Source organism: Linderina pennispora, assembly GCF_002104995.1.
Source record: "Linderina pennispora strain ATCC 12442 chromosome Unknown DL89scaffold_39, whole genome shotgun sequence".
Classification (NCBI taxonomy): domain Eukaryota; kingdom Fungi; phylum Kickxellomycota; class Kickxellomycetes; order Kickxellales; family Kickxellaceae; genus Linderina; species Linderina pennispora.
Window position 1 is genome coordinate 1958 of NW_024468287.1, and position 19834 is coordinate 21791.

General features: G+C 53.4%; 5 protein-coding genes across 5 annotated transcripts; 2 read left to right on the plus strand and 3 right to left on the minus strand.

The window, feature by feature from the left end:
- Positions 1-1621: 1621 nt before the first annotated feature.
- DL89DRAFT_271195 (P-loop containing nucleoside triphosphate hydrolase protein) lies at positions 1622-3823 on the minus strand (the record flags this gene model as incomplete). The annotated part of the gene is made up of 6 exons (XM_040888875.1): positions 1622-2237; positions 2271-2544; positions 2572-2574; positions 2653-2749; positions 2780-3104; positions 3163-3823. Coding segments are annotated over 6 exons (1953 nt in total), but the record flags the coding sequence as incomplete, so codon positions are not given.
- A 1095-nt stretch (positions 3824-4918) lies between these two features.
- On the plus strand, positions 4919-5959 carry DL89DRAFT_271197 (uncharacterized protein). Its single transcript, XM_040888876.1, has one exon. The coding sequence runs from the start codon at positions 4952-4954 to the stop codon at positions 5825-5827; it is 876 nt and encodes a 291-aa protein (XP_040739543.1). The 5' UTR covers positions 4919-4951; the 3' UTR covers positions 5828-5959.
- A 623-nt stretch (positions 5960-6582) lies between these two features.
- DL89DRAFT_271199 (ARM repeat-containing protein) lies at positions 6583-13972 on the minus strand. The gene is made up of 30 exons (XM_040888877.1): positions 13888-13972; positions 13799-13807; positions 13427-13761; positions 13352-13369; positions 12162-13321; positions 12077-12125; positions 11689-12037; positions 11520-11654; positions 11242-11479; positions 11140-11204; positions 11068-11098; positions 10726-10982; positions 10596-10703; positions 10333-10515; positions 9836-10298; positions 9734-9798; positions 9610-9696; positions 9496-9587; positions 9306-9452; positions 9081-9262; positions 8878-8919; positions 8461-8847; positions 8245-8416; positions 8054-8213; positions 7746-7995; positions 7309-7712; positions 7087-7279; positions 6816-7063; positions 6675-6794; positions 6583-6654 (listed from the first exon to the last, which is right to left on the minus strand). Exons 1-30 carry the CDS (start codon positions 13942-13944, stop codon positions 6637-6639), a joined length of 6024 nt encoding a protein of 2007 aa, XP_040739544.1. The 5' UTR covers positions 13945-13972; the 3' UTR covers positions 6583-6636.
- A 521-nt stretch (positions 13973-14493) lies between these two features.
- DL89DRAFT_279484 (kinase-like protein) lies at positions 14494-16070 on the plus strand (the record flags this gene model as incomplete). Its single annotated transcript, XM_040889573.1, has 5 exons — positions 14494-14997; positions 15080-15193; positions 15229-15392; positions 15493-15804; positions 15836-16070. The coding sequence occupies 5 exons, from the start codon at positions 14494-14496 to the stop codon at positions 16068-16070; spliced, it is 1329 nt and encodes a 442-aa protein (XP_040739545.1).
- A 1055-nt stretch (positions 16071-17125) lies between these two features.
- Positions 17126-19406, minus strand: DL89DRAFT_271200 (uncharacterized protein). The gene is made up of 4 exons (XM_040888878.1): positions 18286-19406; positions 18075-18261; positions 17932-18049; positions 17126-17894 (listed from the first exon to the last, which is right to left on the minus strand). Exons 1-4 carry the CDS (start codon positions 19286-19288, stop codon positions 17187-17189), a joined length of 2016 nt encoding a protein of 671 aa, XP_040739546.1. The 5' UTR covers positions 19289-19406; the 3' UTR covers positions 17126-17186.
- Between the last annotated feature and the right edge of the window lie 428 nt (positions 19407-19834).

Below are 19834 nucleotides of genomic sequence, written 5' to 3' on the forward strand. Positions count from 1 at the left end.
ATGGGTTTGTACACTGATGGATATGGTACCACCAGTTATCCAAATTAGTCAATGATATAACCAAATGCTGTACTGAATGCCAGATGACAATGATTCAGCAATGGCCTAGTATGGTAATGGTGCCTTCGCAGATGCCAACTCCATGGGAACAAGTCTACATCGATCTGCTTACAGTTGGTCCAACTGACAACCCTGAATATGAAACATTGGCCATTGTCAATGCTGCAAGTATGTATTTTGAAGTTTATCCAATAACAAATACTACTGCAGGTGGTGTCATCGATGTGCTCACTATGAATTGGCTCCAGGCATATGGCTGACCCCAGATTTTGACTTCAGATCATAGGCCCCAGTTTGACTATGTTGAATTCTGCAACTTCTTGCAGAGTAATGACATTGTATGGAACCCATCGTTGACATACTATCCACAAGCCAATCTTGCTGAAACTGCAGTAAAACGCTTCAAAAATGCCCTGAGGCCACTCTTGCTACAGCATCTGCATAAAAATTCATGTATGCATCATACAGCACGAATTGTAGATGCGAATGCTGTCACCCCCAACAGTACAATTAGATGTACTCTAGCTAAGCTGTTCTTCGGCGAATGAAATCAGCACATGATTAATGAGCTGGCTGATAACCTTTACCAGTAAGCACGTCAGTAGCAGCAGCACATAAGGCAACAAGCAAGACTGCATGCAAATGCCATTGTAGCACTGCACTATTTCTTACCCAGTGAGCTGGTGACCACTCATGCTCTCCCAATCGCACACAACATTGCTCAGGCACCAGAATACTGATGCAGTCCATACAAAGTAGTCCAGAGAATAGGCATGGTCTATAAGCTCTGTGACAGGTATGAAAACGTGCTTGCAAAGAACTTTGCTGGCACTGACTTGATGCGATACTGGGAAGACAACGATGGTGAATGGTGACAGACCAATACGTCAAGCAGACCCGGATCACTAGGAGCACCAGGAGCACCAGGAGGACCTGGTAGCTCCTTTGGATCATCCAGATCAAGAAGAGGGCCACCTAGTTCGCCAGCAGACAGTGGATCAGGATTGAGACTAAGCAGTCAAGGCCTGACTCACTTGATGCCAACACATTATGTGCTAGCTGCAAATGAGATGATGAATTCGGATGACACGCAGGCAGAAGCAATAGTACCAGTGACAGCCGAAATGTCCGAACCAGTGGGTAGCACACTGAATAGCCAAGAAGTGCCTAACATTGAGACTGAGCATTATTCTGCATGCCCAAGACTGAATGCATCGACCGAAACGGAGCACCATAGACCAGTAACATGATCATTGTCTCACGAAACAATCACGCCCCCAGATTATAACCCAGATCGGCATCGGGACGTTTACAGATGGGTTCGTGAAGGCCAGACCGATCGTGGACTTACAGTTGATCCCATTGCTGAACCTGACTCAATACTCGAGGGTTATCCCAACATCTCCCCAGGTATTAGTATGCTAGACGAGTATGGTATCAACAAAGTTCCAGGATATGCAAGTCTGTCGGCGATATACGAACGTGACAGCAAACAAGTAAACCTTGAAGAACCGATGACAAACAAGGATAGCACTGAGAGCAGCCCTAGCTGCAATTGTGACTCTGTATTGAATGGTGCTAATTTTAAGAAAACTGCTTGGCATCTTGGGCTCGCTTGGCAGCATCGGCAAGATATTCAAACTCGCCGGACTTTTCACACATGCTCCGGAAGATACTGCCTTGTCTGTTGAGCAAGTTGGCCGGAGTGTCAAACTCGGCAACCTTGCCCTTGTCCAGTACCAGCACGTGATCATAGTCGATGATGGTGCGCAGTCGGTGAGCAATGCAGAACAGGGTCGAGTCGGCAAACTCGGAGCCACGGATCGTGCGCTGGATACGGTCATCGGTATCGAAATCGACCGACGCTGTTGCCTCATCCATGATGATCAGCCGCGACCGGCGGACCAGAGCGCGAGCCAGCGCCACCAGCTGACGCTGACCCAGTGACAGGTTCTGGCTATTCTCCTTGATCTCGGCCTCCAGGCTAGTGAATATGCCCGACATGCGCTCCAGCGAGCTGTCGATGGCATTGCCTTCAAACACGCTGATTGCGGTGCTGGCGGTCTGGCTGCCACGCTCGCGCACCAGATGCGCACGGTGCAGCGCATCCCACACAATCTCATCGGGGTACTCGCTGAACGGGTCAAGGTTGAAGCGAATAGTGCCGTTGAACAGCACTGGGTCCTACGGGATGATAGTGACATTGCGACGGAGATCCTCCAGGCCAATCTTCGAGATGTCGACCCCGTCAAGCACGATCTGGCCCTTAGCTGCCTCGATGAACCGCAGGAACGCCAGCGACAGCGTCGACTTGCCAGCGCCGGTGCGACCAACCACACCAATCTTCTCGCCATGCTTGATCGACATGCTCAGGCCATGCAACACTGGGACATTAGGCACGTACTCGACGACCAGGTCCTCAATCTCAAGATCACCAGTCCTGGGCCAGTTGCTGACGGGCTTGTTCTCGGCGTCGACTGAGCGCTGGCCTCTTGGTCAAGCTTTAGATACTGGCTAACCCGCTCAACGCCATTCATGTTCAGCTCATTGTCGCCATAGTTCCGGATGGCAAACAGCATATAGTCTTTAAACTGCAGTGCATGTACCAACGCAAACCCAGCAAGACCGGCGTCGAAGCTGTGGACATTCCACAAGATGAAGAAGGCGCAGAAGAACGACACTGTTGCACCTGCGGCATCAAGTCGGACAGATACCCAACGGTTTGACACCATTGTTAGGTAGAACAGGGCGATTCAGCTCATCTGATCTGTTAATAGCCTCCATGACGTAGTACTTTTTGAGACCAAACGCGCGGATCGACGATACGCCCTGTATTAGTTCGCCAAACAGTGACAGCAGTGGCGCTGAGGCATTTGACTCGAGTCGCTTCAGTTCGCGGGTTGAATCCAAATAACGTTTGGCAATCACCACATATGCGACTGTGATGACAACAGCAACAGAAATGAATGGCGGCATAACTGCAGTGATGATGACGATAACGCCTAATGCAGCAGTGAAGTCTGCAAACATCCAAATGAGTGAATCTAGGGTGTTCGTGCCAATCGATTCCATGTTGCAGGGAGAACCGGTTAATGATCCGACCGAATGGCGTCGAATCAAAGAAGCGCGGTGTAGCATGGACAACTGACATGATTAGCTTTGCATGCACATTTCTGGTGGCTTTGATCAGTCCAGAATATGCATAGGCAAGCTTGATAAACAGCGCAAAAACTTCGATGACGCCGATTGCCAGGTAAATACCGATCCAAAACGATACTGTATGCTGGCCGACTATGTTGGTGTTTGCTGTTGGTGATACTGTGTCGATGGAATCGCGTAGAACCACGGGTGGAATTGCCGTGTCATTTGCCTCTACCCAGATGCGGATCCAGTAGTCTTGAACAATCATAAGCACATTTGTCAGGACGTTTAGCAGAAGCACAGCAATCCAATACCAGTGGCTTCCACATGCCGAGAAGAATATGCCCCAAACCTCCATTTTGACCCGCCCAGTCTCACGCTCCTCATTCTCAACTAAAGATCCTTCAAAGTTTACCAGATTGATATCTGCACCCAAGCCCCCGTCAATGACCAGTTTGTGCCGCTTCTTGCTGTTGTACTTGTCTTCTGATATCGGATCATTGACAGCCTTGGCCCGCTCGGCATTGCCATCATCATCGATGTCATCAACTTCCTTGCCCTTTGATTCATCGTCAGACTTGGTGTCTTCCTTGGTGTCGAGCTCAGTAAGTGTGGCAGAGAACCTGCCCAGGGCTTGCAGTTCCTGTGGAATGCCCTTGAGTGCATTTTTTGCCTTGATGCATCACTGCAATATACTGCGCATAGTGACAAGGACACAAGTGCGGCCATGCATCAGCGATGACTTGTTCAGCAGACATTCCATCAGGATGTGCTTGGCAGTGTATGCATCGACAGCTGACAGACAGTCGTCAATAAGCAGGATCCTGCGGTCCAAGTACACAGCATGCGCCAATGCAACACGCTGCTTCTGGCCACCCGACAGCATCACACCGCGCTCGCCAATCTCGGTCTGGTCGCCAGCAGTCAGGATCCGCAGATCGGGCTTCAGTGCACAGACACGCAGCACCTCCTCATAGCGCTGCTGATCATACGGCTCGCCAAACAGGATGTTCTCGCGGATGGTGGCATTGCGCAGCCCATGCCTCCTGGCGCAACATAGGCCAATATCGCGAATTGCTATCTGTTCGCGTGACAGCTCAATAACGTCTTGATAGCCCTGGTTCGAAGTGATGCTCTGGTCAGCATTGACAGTTGGCAGCTGAATAGACCTGCTGATCAATGTCATCTTATCAATGAGCACTGACAGCAATGATGAGTTGCCACTGCCTGTCGGACCAGCAATGACCGATAGCCCATTAGCAGGAGAAGCAAATATCGATGTCCTTGAGCCTAAATGCAACCTTATCTGGCTGCTCCTGCTGGCTGTCCAACAAAGCATCTGAATGGGTCAAAGCATCTGATATCAGTGGTATGTTCTCGTCAACCTTAGCCATATACCCAGTATCATCGGCTGAATTAGTCGAGCTGTTCCTATTGTATAACTGATCCTGATCACTAGATCTACGCCACAGTGCATACGCAAGTGTATAGTGGCTCTACTATATAGTTTCAGTACACACCAGTGCATCAGCAGCTCTCCTCAGTTTCTTTACTGTCACTAGTTATATACCACATTAAGTTACTAGTATCACAACATCTGGTAGCATCACCTAACTTTTCACGTCACTCCAATTGGTGTTGATTAGTAATAGCCATGATGAAGCTATCAACAGCTGACTTTTCCTGGGCCATCAATACGGCGGTCAACTGGGCACAAGCAAATGGGAAGTTTACCGGAACTAAGGTATCAATGTCCCTGACACACTGGAAGCGTGACATGATGGATATGTTCGAGGGACTTTGCGTAACGGATGAGAGAGATCAGTTCAAGTTAGCCAGTGCAACGATTTCACCGGAGCTACGAGATGCCTGGGCATCTTACCAGGATAGCCGCAATACGGACATCGTAGATGAGACGATGAAGCTACAGGACTCCTTTTCCAACCTGTATGATTTCCTCTACTCTAGGGAGGCAGCATCTGGAGATTCAGTGATTGCGCTGAGCAAGTTACAGCAGCTGACACTTGCTGAGGATGCTGAGTCAACAAATGAGTTCAACACACGTTTCGACCAACTGGCGCGCCAAGCAGGGATTAAGAGCGATGCACTACTAGCTGACCAATATGTCCTATGCTTACCGTTGACAATGCGGACCTCTGTTATGCGAAACTCGAACAAATTTCTCATCAGTAGGAAGGCGGCCACACTTCGAGAACTACAGTTTGCTCATCGCTCTGCAGCTACACACAACACTGCAAGGTCGAGCATCACCGGCTCAGCCACAGATGGTGAGCCTATGGAGGGGGATAACTTGAAGGTGCATGCAGCGAAGACCCGTTCACAGAGAACCATGGGGTATCGTGGAAGCTCAAGTATGCTATTCGACCGTGTTAAAGGCTGGGTGACATATGATGAGTTCACTGCATGCCTGAAGGCACGCAAGTGCATTGCATGTGGCCATGAGGGACACATATTTCGTCAGTGTGATGTAGCTCGCCAAAAGGGGGCAACAGGCAACAAGAACACAGCACAAGTTAACCAGCTCAACATGGAGACTGGTAACGAGTCGGATGACTCATTCTCAGGGAGCCCCTTGGGAAAAGAGTGTTGGAATCTCAAGATCTGATTACTGTGAACTACATAGCTTTTCATCCTGTCGTTCTTTTTCTTTCTTCTTCTTTTTGGCTGTGCCACCTGAGAGATGGTATAAAACCCTTTTGCTCGCCTCCCCCCTCCTTCTCTTTTGCTTTCTTCATCAATATATATATATATTCCTTGACTCTTTCACTTGCTATTGCTGACAAGTTCGCAGTAATCGGATCTTGTGATTCTAACAAATTATATCTTAATTATCCATGGTGTGCAAAGTGGTATTAGAATTACGCGACCCATGTAAACAAATGAGGTCAAGCATATGGAGTGTTGTTTCGTGGCCGATGATGCCCATCATGACGATGCCATAGCAATTGTCAGGCCAACCGACAATGGGAGTAGCTCTAAGGCTGAACCAATGGAGATATCCAGCAGAAACCTGTGACCCCTACAACCACAGCTTTCCACCCCGGTTTCACCGATGAGGTCAGATGCCTGCACAGCAGCAAAATCTTCAAAGAGAGGCAGCGCGTGGCATTTGCAGCTTTCCTTTTTTCCTTTTCCATTTTCTTTTAGCATTGAACTTCAAACTTATCTACGCCCTCTATTATCATAAAACTAGGTGTGTCGACTATATTAACAAGGAGGTTATGTGGGCAGTGTTTACGAGTATATAATCGTATGTGTAACTTACAACGACATTTAGAGCTAGTGTGGCTCTCAGATCGCCCACCTTGGCCATCATTATCAACATCAGATGAAGGACATGTGCGGAAACAATGAATATGATTTGCCTGTTCGTCTATATCACTCAAAAATCAGTATCATTCTACTTTGAGAGCTTTACTTGTGGTTGATGGACTGGACGCATACTGGCCAACTTTGCGCGGATAGGCGTCCATGTCAGTGTTTCCTGTAGGCCGTGCCAACGAAGGCTGCTGACGTGCCGATGATGAGCCACCAGATATACCGACTCGCTCATGCAATGGGCTTGGCCGGCTCTGGGCGAATTGGCCATCGACTGCCATGGATACAGGTCGGTTACGCATTGGCGACCCGATTCTCGAAGTGACAGGAGCAGCAATTCTCGACATTGGTGTACCATTGCTGCCCTGAGCAGAACCAGGATTTGCAATGGAGGAGCTCAGCTGAGAGAGCTCGCGAGCTCGGTCTTGCAGCGGCGAGCGCCTAGCACCGTCATAGCCGCCGTTTCGCGAACTGCCAGAATGGACTGTCCTGTCGTCGTCAAAATCCTCCTCCATGATTGGTCCTCATCATCGTCATCGTTATCACCTGATGCCTCGTTAGCAACCGTTAATGCCTTTACAAGCTGTGACATAGTCGGCAACTCTGATCCAGGCTCGATCTGGCGAAGAACATTAGATATGCTCGACCACATGTCAGAGAGCTGGGCGAGCTGGGCGCTTGTCTCCTCGACCCAGCTAACAAGATGCGGATCATCGTCGGAACCGGCGTAGGGGGCATGCTGATCAGTCCTGGGTTGTCATCCATCACGTCCTTGATAAGCAAGCCGGTGAACTGCCAAATGTTGCGCCGGATGACAGTGATCAGCGTGTGTGTAATTGTCTTCACTGTGCGCTTGGGCATATCGCCATGCAGCCATTTGCTCTTATCCTCACGCTTGTACCATTCGGACTCGGGGATCACAACAAAGTGGCGATGCGCCGCACGTATAATTGGCTCAAGGCGAAGCGACGGATGGCGCCTCGGGTCACCAAAGGGAGGACGGCCAATATTCAGTGGCAAGGTTGTGCCAGCAAACGGCCCAAACTGGCGCTCAGTGTCGCTAGGCAGAGACTTGGATAGCCGCCACAAGCACTTCATCGTCATATCGCCGAAATTCTGGACGATCCATGTCAACACCTGCTGGTGGCGGGTTGGCCACACGCTCCGAGAGACTCGACGTCATAAGCTGGATCAGCGACACGAACACGCCGGTGCGGTCAGCCTTGTCCAGAATCTTGACGATAAGCGCATTGAGCCCTTGAACAGCTGCTCTCTGTCGCGGAAGTGACTCGCTCCAGGCTCGCCCGACTTCAATGCAGGGTCGACAATTCGACGAATCAGCTCCTCAAGTAATGTACTCAGCGTGCTCTGTGGTACTGCCAGGGCCAGACGAGGATCGGAGAAGAGCTCGAGAAGAACGTTGTTCGTCAGCTTGCGAATGCGGTGCAGCGTCGACTGGAACGGCGATGGCATGGATGGGTCGGTAGGTCATGGTTGTATATGACCAGCGAACCTGCATCGCCATACCTGATACAATGTTGGATATGTTGTGGCGTATATGCGCCACCCCGGGGCTATTGAACCGTGACTCATTGCCCGACGGGTGGTCCAGGGAGTCCAGAATGGCCTGCAATCTCTCGATGGCCATCTCTGTCGCCTTTGGATCGTCGCCGCTTAGGTCTGGCAATGATTCCCTCAATCCACTGCTCGCGCTCGGGCTCGCTCATTGATGCAAAATCAGCTTGGCGCCGGTACTGCGGCATTCCCAAGCCGTATCCTGCGAACGACATCGGACGACCAATACCAGATCCCGCAGATTCGCTGTTGCGCATTCCACCGCCAATACGAGAACCAGGCAGTGACGTCGGAGGTGTTGCTAGTGGTGGGTGTCATAGTAGCTCGTGCGCTGGGCGGGAGGACGGAACGGCGACGAAATTGCTGGTTCCGCTGGCTCAACCGGCGTTGCTGAAATAGCCCTAATTCCCTCCGATAGGCGACTGGTCGCATTGCTACGGTTCAAAGCCAGACCAGTCTGGTATTCTGTGGTAGCCGCTGAGTACTGAGGCAAATTCAAGGCTATCTGAAATCGAGGCGTGAACACGGGACGCGACGTATACGATGGCCTGCTGGATGATGAAACAGGAGCCGGCGGCGGGGGCTGAGCGGCCTGCTCAGGGAATGGTGCTGGAGATTTGCTTCCATGTCCAGTAACAGAGGGCGGGGCCGACTCAGAAACCTGGGCCGGCCGATTCAGACGGCTGATACCCGAAGTTACTCCACGAGGAGCACCTGTTGGGCGACCAATGCCTGAAATTGGTGCTCCAAACATAGAAATACGAGACCGACCCCCAGCTGCTGGAGCTTGGCTCATTCGCGATCCTGGTCGGGACCATTCCATCGCTGCCAGCGTTTACCGATGCCCCTGATCCGACCCCAATGGTTGACCGCTTCAGCTTCTCTTCAAGCATCGTTCTCTCCTTCTCTGCCAGCCGTCCACACATCTTCCACAGATCATCGGCACCGCCAGGCAGTCTGTTCACCGATAGCAACCAGCACATTTAGTGTCGATGTCCGCACGTTGCTGTCGCGATCAGCAATTCCCTGTGCAATCAATGGAATAATGCGGGATGGCTGAGAGCACACAGCGCTGAGTCCAAGACCAGCTGTGCGCTCGCGAATCAAATAGCAGACAGCGTCGAGCGACTCTTGCCGAATTCGCGAGCTGGCCCGGTTTGTAACTCCAGTAGTCAAGAAGCGATGCGAACAGCTTGGTCGTAGGATATAGGTGGGCAACTTGCTGGCCCAAAAGACGCCTAGCCCGGGCGCGAACGGCCTCCTTGGAATCCCCAAGCCGGCTGATAAGCGCAGGCAAAATGGCACTCGCTTCGTACTCAGACCATGTAGTTCCCGGACTGCTCTGCAAGGCTGATCAGCTGCTCCAGCAAGTCGAAGCACTTTAGGAGAGTATGTGTGGACCCGTCGTACATGCGGATGCTGACATATTTCAGCACAAGGTCGATGTTGGCCATGAACCGCACAGCCAGCGACTCGCCATTGTCTGTAGGCAACCAGCGGCAGTCCGTAGCGCTCCTGCGAAAGTGCTGGAATAGCCAAGACCTCGTCCAAAATCGTCAGCCCATTCAGGTAATCACGGTCCTTTGTAGTGGCCAGTCGAAAACAGCAGCCGATGGACGAGCGGGTTAAAGTGGTGGCCGATCTCTTGCTTAAGCTGCGCCTCCAAGTCGCCTCGGTTACGCGCTTCGCCAAGCTGCGGCCCACCGCGGAGTTCCGTGACCAGACATGGCCATGTCCTTGCGCGCGCGTTGTTCCTTGGCTCTTGTATCGCTGTCAAGAACAGGCGGGACCCCCTCCAACTCCTCGTTGCTCATGTGCGCCATAGATTGGCCCTGTGACGGTGTGTTGGCACGAAGTGACGACGCTGGGCGGCTACTGGCACCGCTGGATGGCCCACGAATAATCTTTGGACGCATTGATGACAAACTGACTGAAGGCGAAGCACCTGCAGGCCGTTTGACAGCCATGGGCCGACGCAGCATACCAGGACCACCGACTGTTGGGCCAGATGCCTGGGCTGGTGACGCAGGAGCAGTTGCAGCATGGCCAACACCAGTCGCACGCCCAATCAACTCCGAAGCAGTCATCACCGGTTCGGCCACTGGAGACATAGCGCGCTCGACTACACGGCGGGAAGGGGTTGCTGCTGCTGCGGCTGATCGCTTGGGCTCGCCGCCAATCCGCTGAGTGCCTCAGTTCTTCGATCATGGGCATCACTGTGCCCTTGGCCACGTCCTTGAGTTGGGTGTTGCACATGCTGTGCACGGCCTCGAATCCACAACTGTCAACCAACAGAGCAAGCACACGCTTGGCCTGCTTCCGCACGTCAGCATTGCGGTCCTGTAGGCACGAGAACAGCGATTCGCTGATATGCGACAGGTCGGGCAGCCGACCCTTCTGCTGGAGTCAATGTGTCAGGCCAGCCACTGCAACAGCGTAGACCGCAGCTCGGGTGAGGTCTCTGCCAACGCCAGGTGCACTGCTGGGAGGATTGCCTGGTCAACACAACCCGGCGTTGCTGTAGCCCACGCAGTCATAGGCCTGATACAGCAGCGCTGCGCACCTGCGGCTTTCTTGTCAGACATGCACTTGCATTGTCGGTAGAGCAACGATGCGAACACTGGTGGCCTGTGCAGCGCCGCTGTCGGTCGAAAGCGCCCCCAGAATACCCAATGCGACGGCAATCAGGTTCTTGTTCGAGTCCTGAAGCCGCAGTTTCAGAGACGCGTAGATTTCTGAAGGGATACTAGGCTGGATGCGGTGGTTTGCAGTTTCTAGAGCCGTCTGAATCGCCGTCAGTCCTTCCTTGCGCTTCTTCCAGTCGGCATCGTTAAGCATCTTGTATATTGTGTTTGGCAGCAGCGTGGCTAATGTCCTGACGTGGGAACAGGTCGTCCATCGGATCATCGCTGCCGGCTCCAGCCGCTGCTCCAGCTGCTCCAGCAGCCGCACCATTGGCGGCTGCTCCGCTGCCATGGCCATCCTGCGTGCGGAGTGGGGTCAGGCATAGCTTTGATCAGCGACCTTGTCAAACTCGGCATCAAGCAGCTGCATCAACTGCGGGTTCAGATCCTCAACCAAGTCCTTGACTGCCGGACCAACCGCCCGTCGCAAGGTGCCCATGACCTGTGACTGCCTTTGCACGCGTTTGCGCGTTGCTGCTCATGAGACCGGATTCCTTGACCATGCTGACAATCGGACGCAGGGCCAGTCCCTTGATGCCGAATTCGAGCAGTAGCGAGTCCACCCACACGAGACAGTCCGCCACGACCTTGGGACTCTTTTGGCTCTTAATCGGCTCGATGGCTTGACCAAGAAGGAACTTCAGGGTGAAGCGCTCAGCAATGGCAATCAGAGCATTGCCCTGCAGGACCCTTCAGCTTGATATCGCCCAGCTTGTCGACCAGATGCGGGATCGAGAGTGCTGCAGCGCCAGTATTGAATTCCAGCGACCGCTCGCTGGCCATCCACTCAATGACCTGGAACACGCGCGACGTGACCTGGAAGTTGCTCTCCTTCCACCCAGGCTTCTTTGAAAACTGACGAACGACCAATTCGGGATGGACTGGCGACCCAGCCAGCGGCTTGGTCTTCAAGATGCTGCTTCAGCATGTCCATAGCTTCGACGCGATCCTTCCATTTGGCGCTCTGGAGCCCAGTCAGTGCCTCAGCCGGCAGAGCATCAGCAAGCCTCTCGTCCAGATTATCGTCGTTGGCGAACCGCATACGGACCGTGTCATCAGCGCCTTTGCTACCTCCACCGGCGGTGGCAGCACTTGCAGCAGAACCACCTGCCTTTGTTGCGGCAGCAGCAGGTGGCCGTGCACTCAGCGGCTTCTTAACTGGAGCTGCTGCCTGCAGGGCGAGCAACACGAGCAGGTGGGGCTGCTGGCCTTTGGAGCAGCAGCAGCTGCTGCTGCTGCTGGAGCAGGCTCGGGTGGCAAATCATCCAGAGTCCGACCCTCGCGCTGAGCTTTCTTTAACGCAGCTGCCCGGGCAGATGCCTCGAGCTTCTTGCGGAGGTGCGGTGGCATATTGGCACCTACTCCAGCGGGCTTTTCCTCCCTTTGGAGCCTCTTCGACTGGCGCTGGCTTTGGCGGCACAGGCTTTGCTCTTGGCGCCGGCTTACTCCCAGGTGCTGGTCTGGCTCCAGGCCGTGCAGCCACTGGCCTGGCTCCCGATCTTGCTGGCGGCGGTTTGGCTACAGGTTTTTCCGCCTTGGCCTTGACGGCGGCCTTGTCCATGTACTCGGTGACCTTCTCCATCTTGATCTTGTCAATGCCCTCGATGAATGGCTCCAGCACCTTCATCGTGACCAGCTTGCCCAGCGTTCCCAAACATTCAGCCGAAGCCTCACGCACACTAGCATCTCCGTCGTCGAGCCCAGCCTTGAGCTGCTCTGAATACCGCTTGACATCCGATTTGCTGGGCTTGGTGCTGACTTCTGACAAACACCGCCGCAAAAAGTGGGCGGCCTCTGCCCTGACCTGCGGGTTTTTGTGGGTGGCTCCTGTGAAATAGTGGTCGCCAATTGCCGACAGATCGCGGCTGACGGCGATAAAGTAGTTGTCCATAGTGACCCGGATTGCATCGATAACCGTCTGCTTGCGCTCCTTTGACTTTTCGACCAGGCCGGGCAGTGTTGACTGAGCATAGGGTGCAAAGGCCGAGCGCATGGTACCAGCAAACTGGCCCAGACACTGGATGACAATGGTGGCCACGATGATGTTGGTGTCTGTAATGCGCTTGCCCATGTCCTGAATGAGATCGCCAGTCGCAGAGTTGGGCTGCAGGCGTACGGATTTTTGCAGTGTCTCATGCAGCGCTTCAATGACCTCCTTGCGCTCCTTCCACTTCTTTGACGTGACCAAGGCGTGGAAGTCATCGGGGAGCTTCTTTGTGATATCGACAGGATCCGCAAGCTCCCATGCATCCATTCCGCCATCCACATCATCGCCCTCCTCATTGCCTCCGCCGGCACCCTCGTCTGCAGCTCCAGCCGACTCATCAGACTGCGGCTCGTCAACCTCCCGCTGTGACCGAAGCAGGCGCTTTTGTGTGGGCCGCGGTTCGCCGGCAACTTTCGCAAACTGTGTCTCCAGCTCCTTCAGCAGTACTGGCTGCAGGTCCTGCAATGACGGAACCAGCGCCTGGCCAATCCACCGATACAGCTCCACTGCCAGTGCCTGGGCCTCGCTTCTCACACTATTGTCGCGGTGGCCAAATGGCTTTGACAATGCCTTGATCCACGCTCTTCAGGCTTTATGAACTTGATGCCGAACGCGCTCACCAGCTCGCGCGCCGCCTGACACTGCCGCAGCGATAGCCTTGGGTGTCTTCGCGTCGAACCCCTCCACAACTCCCTCGATAACAGGACCGGGCGTATCTGCCTCGCTCAGCAACATCAGAAGCTCCACGCTCTGTGTCCGTGTAACAGCCTTTGTCGACGCTATACACTTGCTCACAACACCAGCTACTATTTCGCTGCGGTACCGAAGCGGGCTAGGTGCATTTTCAACAAATGCCATGACGGTAGCAACGCCAGCCTCCTGCGCAGCCATGTTGGTGTCGAGAATCATTTTCGTCAGGTACTGCTCGACCATATTGAAGCGCGCCCCGTCGTGATCTGGGTCCAGCGTCTTTAGCTCGCTAGGTGACGCTGTTGTAAGCGGCCATGCGCACCTTCCAGACCTACATTTCAGCGGTGCTTAGCAAATGAGAAATAGACCCGGTGGCAAATCTAGCTGCTCCTGCTCAGGGTTGCCCATTACCTTGTGTGTCAGCCGCTGCTCTAGCGGCAGGCTCGAGTAGTCCTCTGCATCAGCCATAGGCACAGAATATGAGTTGGAATGTGCAGAATAGTAAATTGAAAATTGTCAAAGTGAAACGGAAAGCGAGAACACGAATGCACAAGCCCCTGGAGTTTTTTCTCGTAAACACAGCAGCGGCTCGGCTCTCTAGCCGGCGAGCCGAGGGGTGGCTGTCTTGTACACGTGATTTCGAGCCGGCAAAAGTGATTGACAGGCTTATTGTTGCTTTCTGAGTGAGCCTATTTTCGAGTGCCGACGATTCTGCAAGTCTTGGGCGACTGTGAAGGAGGATAATAGTCTCAGGAACTCTCTTTTGTCCACCAGCCTTTTTCTCCGCATTTTTTATTTTCTACTACCATGGATAGCTCTGACCGCCCATGGCTCGCGTACCCCGGGTCCGACGGCGTCATGCACACGTTCGAGTCGCTGGGCCGCAGCGTCTCCCTCAACAACAGCATGCCTCCAGCGCCGTTCCACTATGGCGGGCGGCCCACATCCTCACCAAACAACCACAACAACAGCAGCAGCAACCTCAGTATCTCCAGCCGCCCTAGCAGCCAGCTCAGCATGCAGAGCAGTAACAGCGCGTTCCTCAACACCATCAACCCACAGATTCGGCGCAAGATAGAGGCTGCGCAAGTCTATTTTCTCGACTACTACGTCGACCACCTTGCCTACCTCGCCAACCGTCGCGCACGCCTTGAAAAGTTCAAGGATGCGATCAAGAGCACACCCACATCTGCCCAGGACGCCCAGCGCTCGTGGTCGGCTCACTGCCACAACGAGACCGGCATTCTGCGGAGACGGCGCAACAGAACCAGAGAACGCGAGTTTGACATCCTGGCGCAGATTGGCCAGGGGGGCTTTGGAAAGGTGTTCCTGGCGCGCAAGCGTGATACTGGCGAAGTCTGTGCTCTCAAGAAGATGGCCAAGCAGAGACTCGTGAGACAGAACGAGGTGCACCACATCCTGACCGAGCGGGATATTCTGAGAACCTCAAAGTCGCCATGGCTCGTCAAGCTCTTGTACTCATTCCAAGACCACCACCACCTGTACCTGGCCATGGAGTTTGTACCAGGCGGTGACCTCCGCTCGCTGCTCATGCAGAACGAGCTGTTCCGCTGGCGCATTGCCCGCTTCTACTATTGCCGAGGCCATCGCTGCTGTTGCTGCTTTGCACGATTTTGGGTACTTCCACCGCGACCTTAAGCCGGAAAACTTTCTGGTAGACGCGACCGGCCACCTCAAGCTGACTGACTTTTGGTTTGTCACACGGCCATCTGAGCCGGCCCACGCTCGAAGCCATGCGCGAAAGGACTCAACAGAGTCAAGGATCAGGAAGTCGTGTTCCACTCGTCCAGCGAAAAGCGCTCGTTCTCTCGGCTCACGCAGGTCCCTAGCAACTCAAGCCGTGCCTTTTCATCTGTCGGCTCACCCGACTACATGGCGCCCGAGATCCTACTGACGTCAATGGCATTTGGCCGTAGCCCCATCAGCCTGCCGCTCCGCCAGTCCGTCGTCCCTCTCGCTCTCGTCTGAGGACCCTCTCGCGGACGCAGCACACAGGCTATCGACTTCCGCACCGACTACTGGTCGCTTGGCTGCATTCCTGTACGAGTTCCTGGCCGGATACTCGCCGTTCTCGGGCCCTGACAACGACACTGTCTGGATCAACGTGTTCCACTGGACCCGGACCTTCCAGAGACCAGACTTTGAGTCCCAGGAAGGAGAGGATAATCTGACGCCCGAGTCTTGGGACCTGATTAACCGGCTGATATGTGACCGTGAGGTCCGCATGTGCTCGCTCAACGAGATTTCAACTCACCCGCTGTTCCGCGGCATGGACCTGTTCCACTTAAGAGAAACAGCTGTGCCGCCGTTTGTGCCCGAGCTGCACTCTGATGCTGAGACCTAAGCATTTTGACGACTTCAACAACCCTGATGACATGGCGCACTACAGGGATGTCAACAATCGGTGGGATGAAACCAGTAGCCTGGATGATGTGGGTGTGGATCCAGCTGCGTTCATTGGATTTACATACAAGCACAACCGCCAAGGCACGATTTATTTGAACATATCATGCTTGTTGATTTTGAAATCGGCAACGCATTTCAAAGGCCATCATACCAAGCCAACCACATAAAAGCCTGACATTATAGACCGCCCAGTACCCGTCTTTTTCTCCTCAGTCATTTTGATCCTACTTTGTTTTTCCTATAAAGCTCAATCGCACTTTAGTCCCGTGAAGGTCAGCAATACTATCCTATGCCCTAATAAAATCTACTATGGTGACACCTGGTAGTAGACATCAAACAAGCAGCGATGATTTTTATATGTTAAATATGCAGCTATTTTTACAGGTGAAGACCGCATAGAGCGTAAAATGGTAGGTATATCAATGAGATTGTGTAGATATGGAGTGAAGTACAGTCTCATATAGCATACTGTTGTTTTAATTATATACAGAGAGCAATGGTGAGGTGGGAAAAACGAGCTGGAGAGCAGGGAACCAGGTCTACTCATTTTATATGAATTAGACGAGTGCTGTTGACAGGGAATGACAACTTATTCTTTCCTCCTCCTCCTCCACAGTCTATCGTTCTAAGCTCCTTAGGTCTTGTCTGGCGGTCTCTTGGCAAAGCTGTTTCTCACGAAATGCGCAGCAAAGCCTCCTATCCTTGCAGTTCATAGAGAAAAGACAAAAGAAAAGGCTGCAATAGACAATACCAAAGTACTGCGTGGCAGTCTACCCTGCAGCAAAAAGTGAGCTGGACTACGGACTGGAGCCATCCATTGGCCACATATCCATGATTGAAAAGTGCTGGCAGCCCCACTTGAGCTGTAAGCTACTTGCTGAGAGGGATTCCCCAGAGCAGTAGTGCGAGAGACCAATTCAAAAAATATGCTGGTAAAACCATTTATTTGAGGTTAAGAACAAATGATGCAGCTCACGAACCATCCGCTGAGCCGCAGAAGAACTGCAGCGTGGTAGCCCAATGGCACTGGTAAGCCAGGTATATGTACACTAGTGCTGACAAAGGACGCGCAAAAGTTGAAGATGCTTAGAGTATTGCGCACTAATTTACACTCGTAGGAAATAATGATCAACAACTATGTCTAACTAGATGGTTCATACACTTTGACAACCCCAAGTCTATATGGCATTTTGCATCCATCATAACATGCCAACTTGAGCATTAATTCTTTTTGCTATAATGTCTATCAAATGTGCGTTTAATGAGAATACAAAAAAGTGTGTCTATGGAGTGCTCTTGCAGATATCCAGCGGTGGGTCAGATGTGCCCCATGTGATAATCGAAATGTACGTGACATAGAAGAGTGCAACCACGCCTACCGCAATGAGCACCATATCCTTGGTACGCTCCCACTTGGTGCGCGCTATCGACTTTAGATGCATGCTGGACGGGTAAATGAAGCTCAGAGGCACCAGACAGAACGAGCCGACCAGCGACACGACATTGTCCAGCTCATCTGCGCCGAAAATGGCAAATGCCGAGATGCAAAAGACGGTCAGTGTGCGGAAAATGTTCTTTTGCCACTTTACGCTGGCATGGTCGCGGCCCGACCGCTCGAACATCATGGCCTCGACGATCTTGACTGCGGGAAACAGCTGTAGGGGCATCGAGAATAATATGGCCACGGAGTAGAAGAGCTGGACTAGGATGGTCCACGACGACTCGTTAGGCAAGTTCAGCAATACAACAGCCTCGACGCGGTCGCCAAAGGTCATGTACGACAGTGACCCAACACACAGGAACAGGCCCAGACACAGGGTGATTGCTGATGTGAGAACCCAGCTAAAGTCCTTTTTCTCTTTCAAGCTCTCCAGAATCGGGATAACAAGCGTTATGCCCTCAAACGAGTACACGGCGGTGCCCACAAGCAGTGGGAACCGCACCGGATTGTAATGCATGATGGGCGCCGAACCATTCTGCGCGATTGACACCTACGTCGAAGCCAAGCAAGTAGCCCAGGCTGATAACGATCAGGATGTTGGCAACCATGGCAACCGGCGCAAAGTACCTGATCTGCCGGATCATCGCCAACGGTACAAATACAACCAGCTGAATTAGCACCCAGAAATTTCGTGCCCAGTGTCGCCTGGCACCCTGTCAGCGTGTTAAACACGTTGCGCCAGTTTTGCGCGACGAAAATGGTGTACGCGCAGCACCCGCCAATTTGCGCCAGCACAATCGATGCGGTTACCGCGTACTGCATTGTGCGCCCATACAGCTTCAGTCCGATTTCACTGTAGCTGCCGCCAACCTTCAGATACACCTCGGCCAGCAGGAGAATGCAGTGCCAGGCGTACGCTGCGACGCATATCATCAGCATACACGACGTCAGCAATCCGCCATTGTAGAATGCACGGGGAAGAACCAGAACGCCGGTACCGACAAACGCCTTCATGAGCAAAAAGAACGCCTTCTTGTTTGACGCCGATGACTGCAGGCTGCTGGCTGTCCGTCGCAGCGGTGTGCGCTCATCCGCCCTGCCTTCGTCCGCTGCTGCTGCCACAACCCGGCTGTCGAGGTACTCTTCGTCCTCGTCACTGAGGTAGTATCCGCCGGCAAAATGGCCATACAGAGCAATAAAGTCGATGAAACTCTCGGTCAACAGCCCCGGCGGCGCGAGTCCTTGGCGGCCAGCGCGCTCCTGCATGAACTGGCGGCGGAACCCACCAGGCACGTTGATCTGATCACGGGTGTATCCCAGATTCCACTCCGAGTCGGAGTCCCATCCCGAAAACGACCGACGTCTGCTGACCGAGTCTCTACGAGCATCCTCCGCCAGGGGCGCCTCACTGTTGCTTTGCTGTTGTTGCTGCTGCTTCTGCCAGCGGTAAATTTGGTGCGTAATGTCGCCCGACGGCAGCGTCAAAGGGTCAACCACCTCGCGGTTTGTGTCGTCAATGTCGTCGTTGTCGTCGTCATAGTACTCGTTGGTGTCACCTGCGTACCCGCTGTAGTCGTTGATACTGGTGTAACCAATCGACCCGGCGTGCACGTTCGACGACACCGAATCACGCTGCTTGCTGCTGGCAGGACGCGTGACCAGGTGCCGCTTCAGGCGCCGCGCAATTTCCGCCTTCTCCAGCTTCTTCCGGTGAATCGTTGACGAGGACGAGTCGCTGTCGTCGGCGTCGGCGACATTGCGCAGAACGCGGCTCATGGGCGACGTTGTAGTGTGGGACCGCGGGCTGGACGATAGCAGAAGCTCAGTGGCTCGCGAGAGACTCCCAGATATGCTGGCAGGCCGGCGGTCAGTGGGCACAGGTATTGAGGTGGCGGGTTTGTTTGCATTACATTGCAGGTGGGGATTGTTGGATGGGCTTTGCATTCAGGGGCAGCTTGACGATGCCATCGCCGGTGCTCACCATGATAAGCAGGTATATTGTTCAAAGGAGTGCAGGCAATGAATAGAGATAAAGAAACGGAGGGACGAGGAAGGAAAGGAGAATGGGGTGGCTCCATTGAGAGATGAACGCCTTGTTTTTATCCTCGGCAGAGGATATTTTCTCACCGCAATGTTTTTGCTCGATCAGGTGGTGCCTGCGCTGCTATCTGCCCGGCACTGCACGGCGCAGCCTTGACCCTGGGCGCGGGAAACCGCTCCCGATTAAATCCTGGCTAATCGGCATGCTCCCACACTGGCATATCAAAAGCTGTCGTGGGAATGGTCTGAAACTGTTCCTGGCCGGCAGCGCAGGCGGCTGGCGCACCCAAGCCTGCTGCTGCGGCTCGCGAAAAACAGCATGCCTCATTTGGCAGCCCCAAAGGGGGAAGAGGGCGTCACATGCTCAAACAGCAGGAGGTGTTTCGGCAGGCAGAGTGAGCGGCAAAGGGGCGAGCGGCAGCAAATCCTGGGTTGCGGGCTTATCTTCTT

What these genes read in the sequence shown, in the direction of transcription:
- DL89DRAFT_271199 (XM_040888877.1), bottom strand. Translation starts at nt 13,944, where the DNA reads ATGGCTGATGCAGAGGACTACTCGAGCCTGCCGCTAGAGCAGCGGCTG. An exon ending in AAAGAAAGCTCAGCGCGAGG is followed by an intron (nt 12,038 to 12,076) that starts GTCGGACTCTGG and finishes AGCCTGCTCCAG; the next exon opens with CAGCAGCAGCAGCTGCTGCT. An exon ending in CAAGGACATGGCCATGTCTG is followed by an intron (nt 9,799 to 9,835) that starts GTCACGGAACTC and finishes AGCTTGGCGAAG; the next exon opens with CGCGTAACCGAGGCGACTTG.
- DL89DRAFT_271200 (XM_040888878.1), bottom strand. Translation starts at nt 19,288, where the DNA reads ATGCAAAGCCCATCCAACAATCCCCACCTGCAATGTAATGCAAACAAA. An exon ending in TGGCGGATTGCTGACGTCGT is followed by an intron (nt 18,262 to 18,285) that starts GTATGCTGATGA and finishes TATGCGTCGCAG; the next exon opens with CGTACGCCTGGCACTGCATT. An exon ending in GCGCAAAACTGGCGCAACGT is followed by an intron (nt 18,050 to 18,074) that starts GTTTAACACGCT and finishes ACAGGGTGCCAG; the next exon opens with GCGACACTGGGCACGAAATT.
- DL89DRAFT_271197 (XM_040888876.1), top strand. Translation starts at nt 4,952, where the DNA reads ATGTCCCTGACACACTGGAAGCGTGACATGATGGATATGTTCGAGGGA.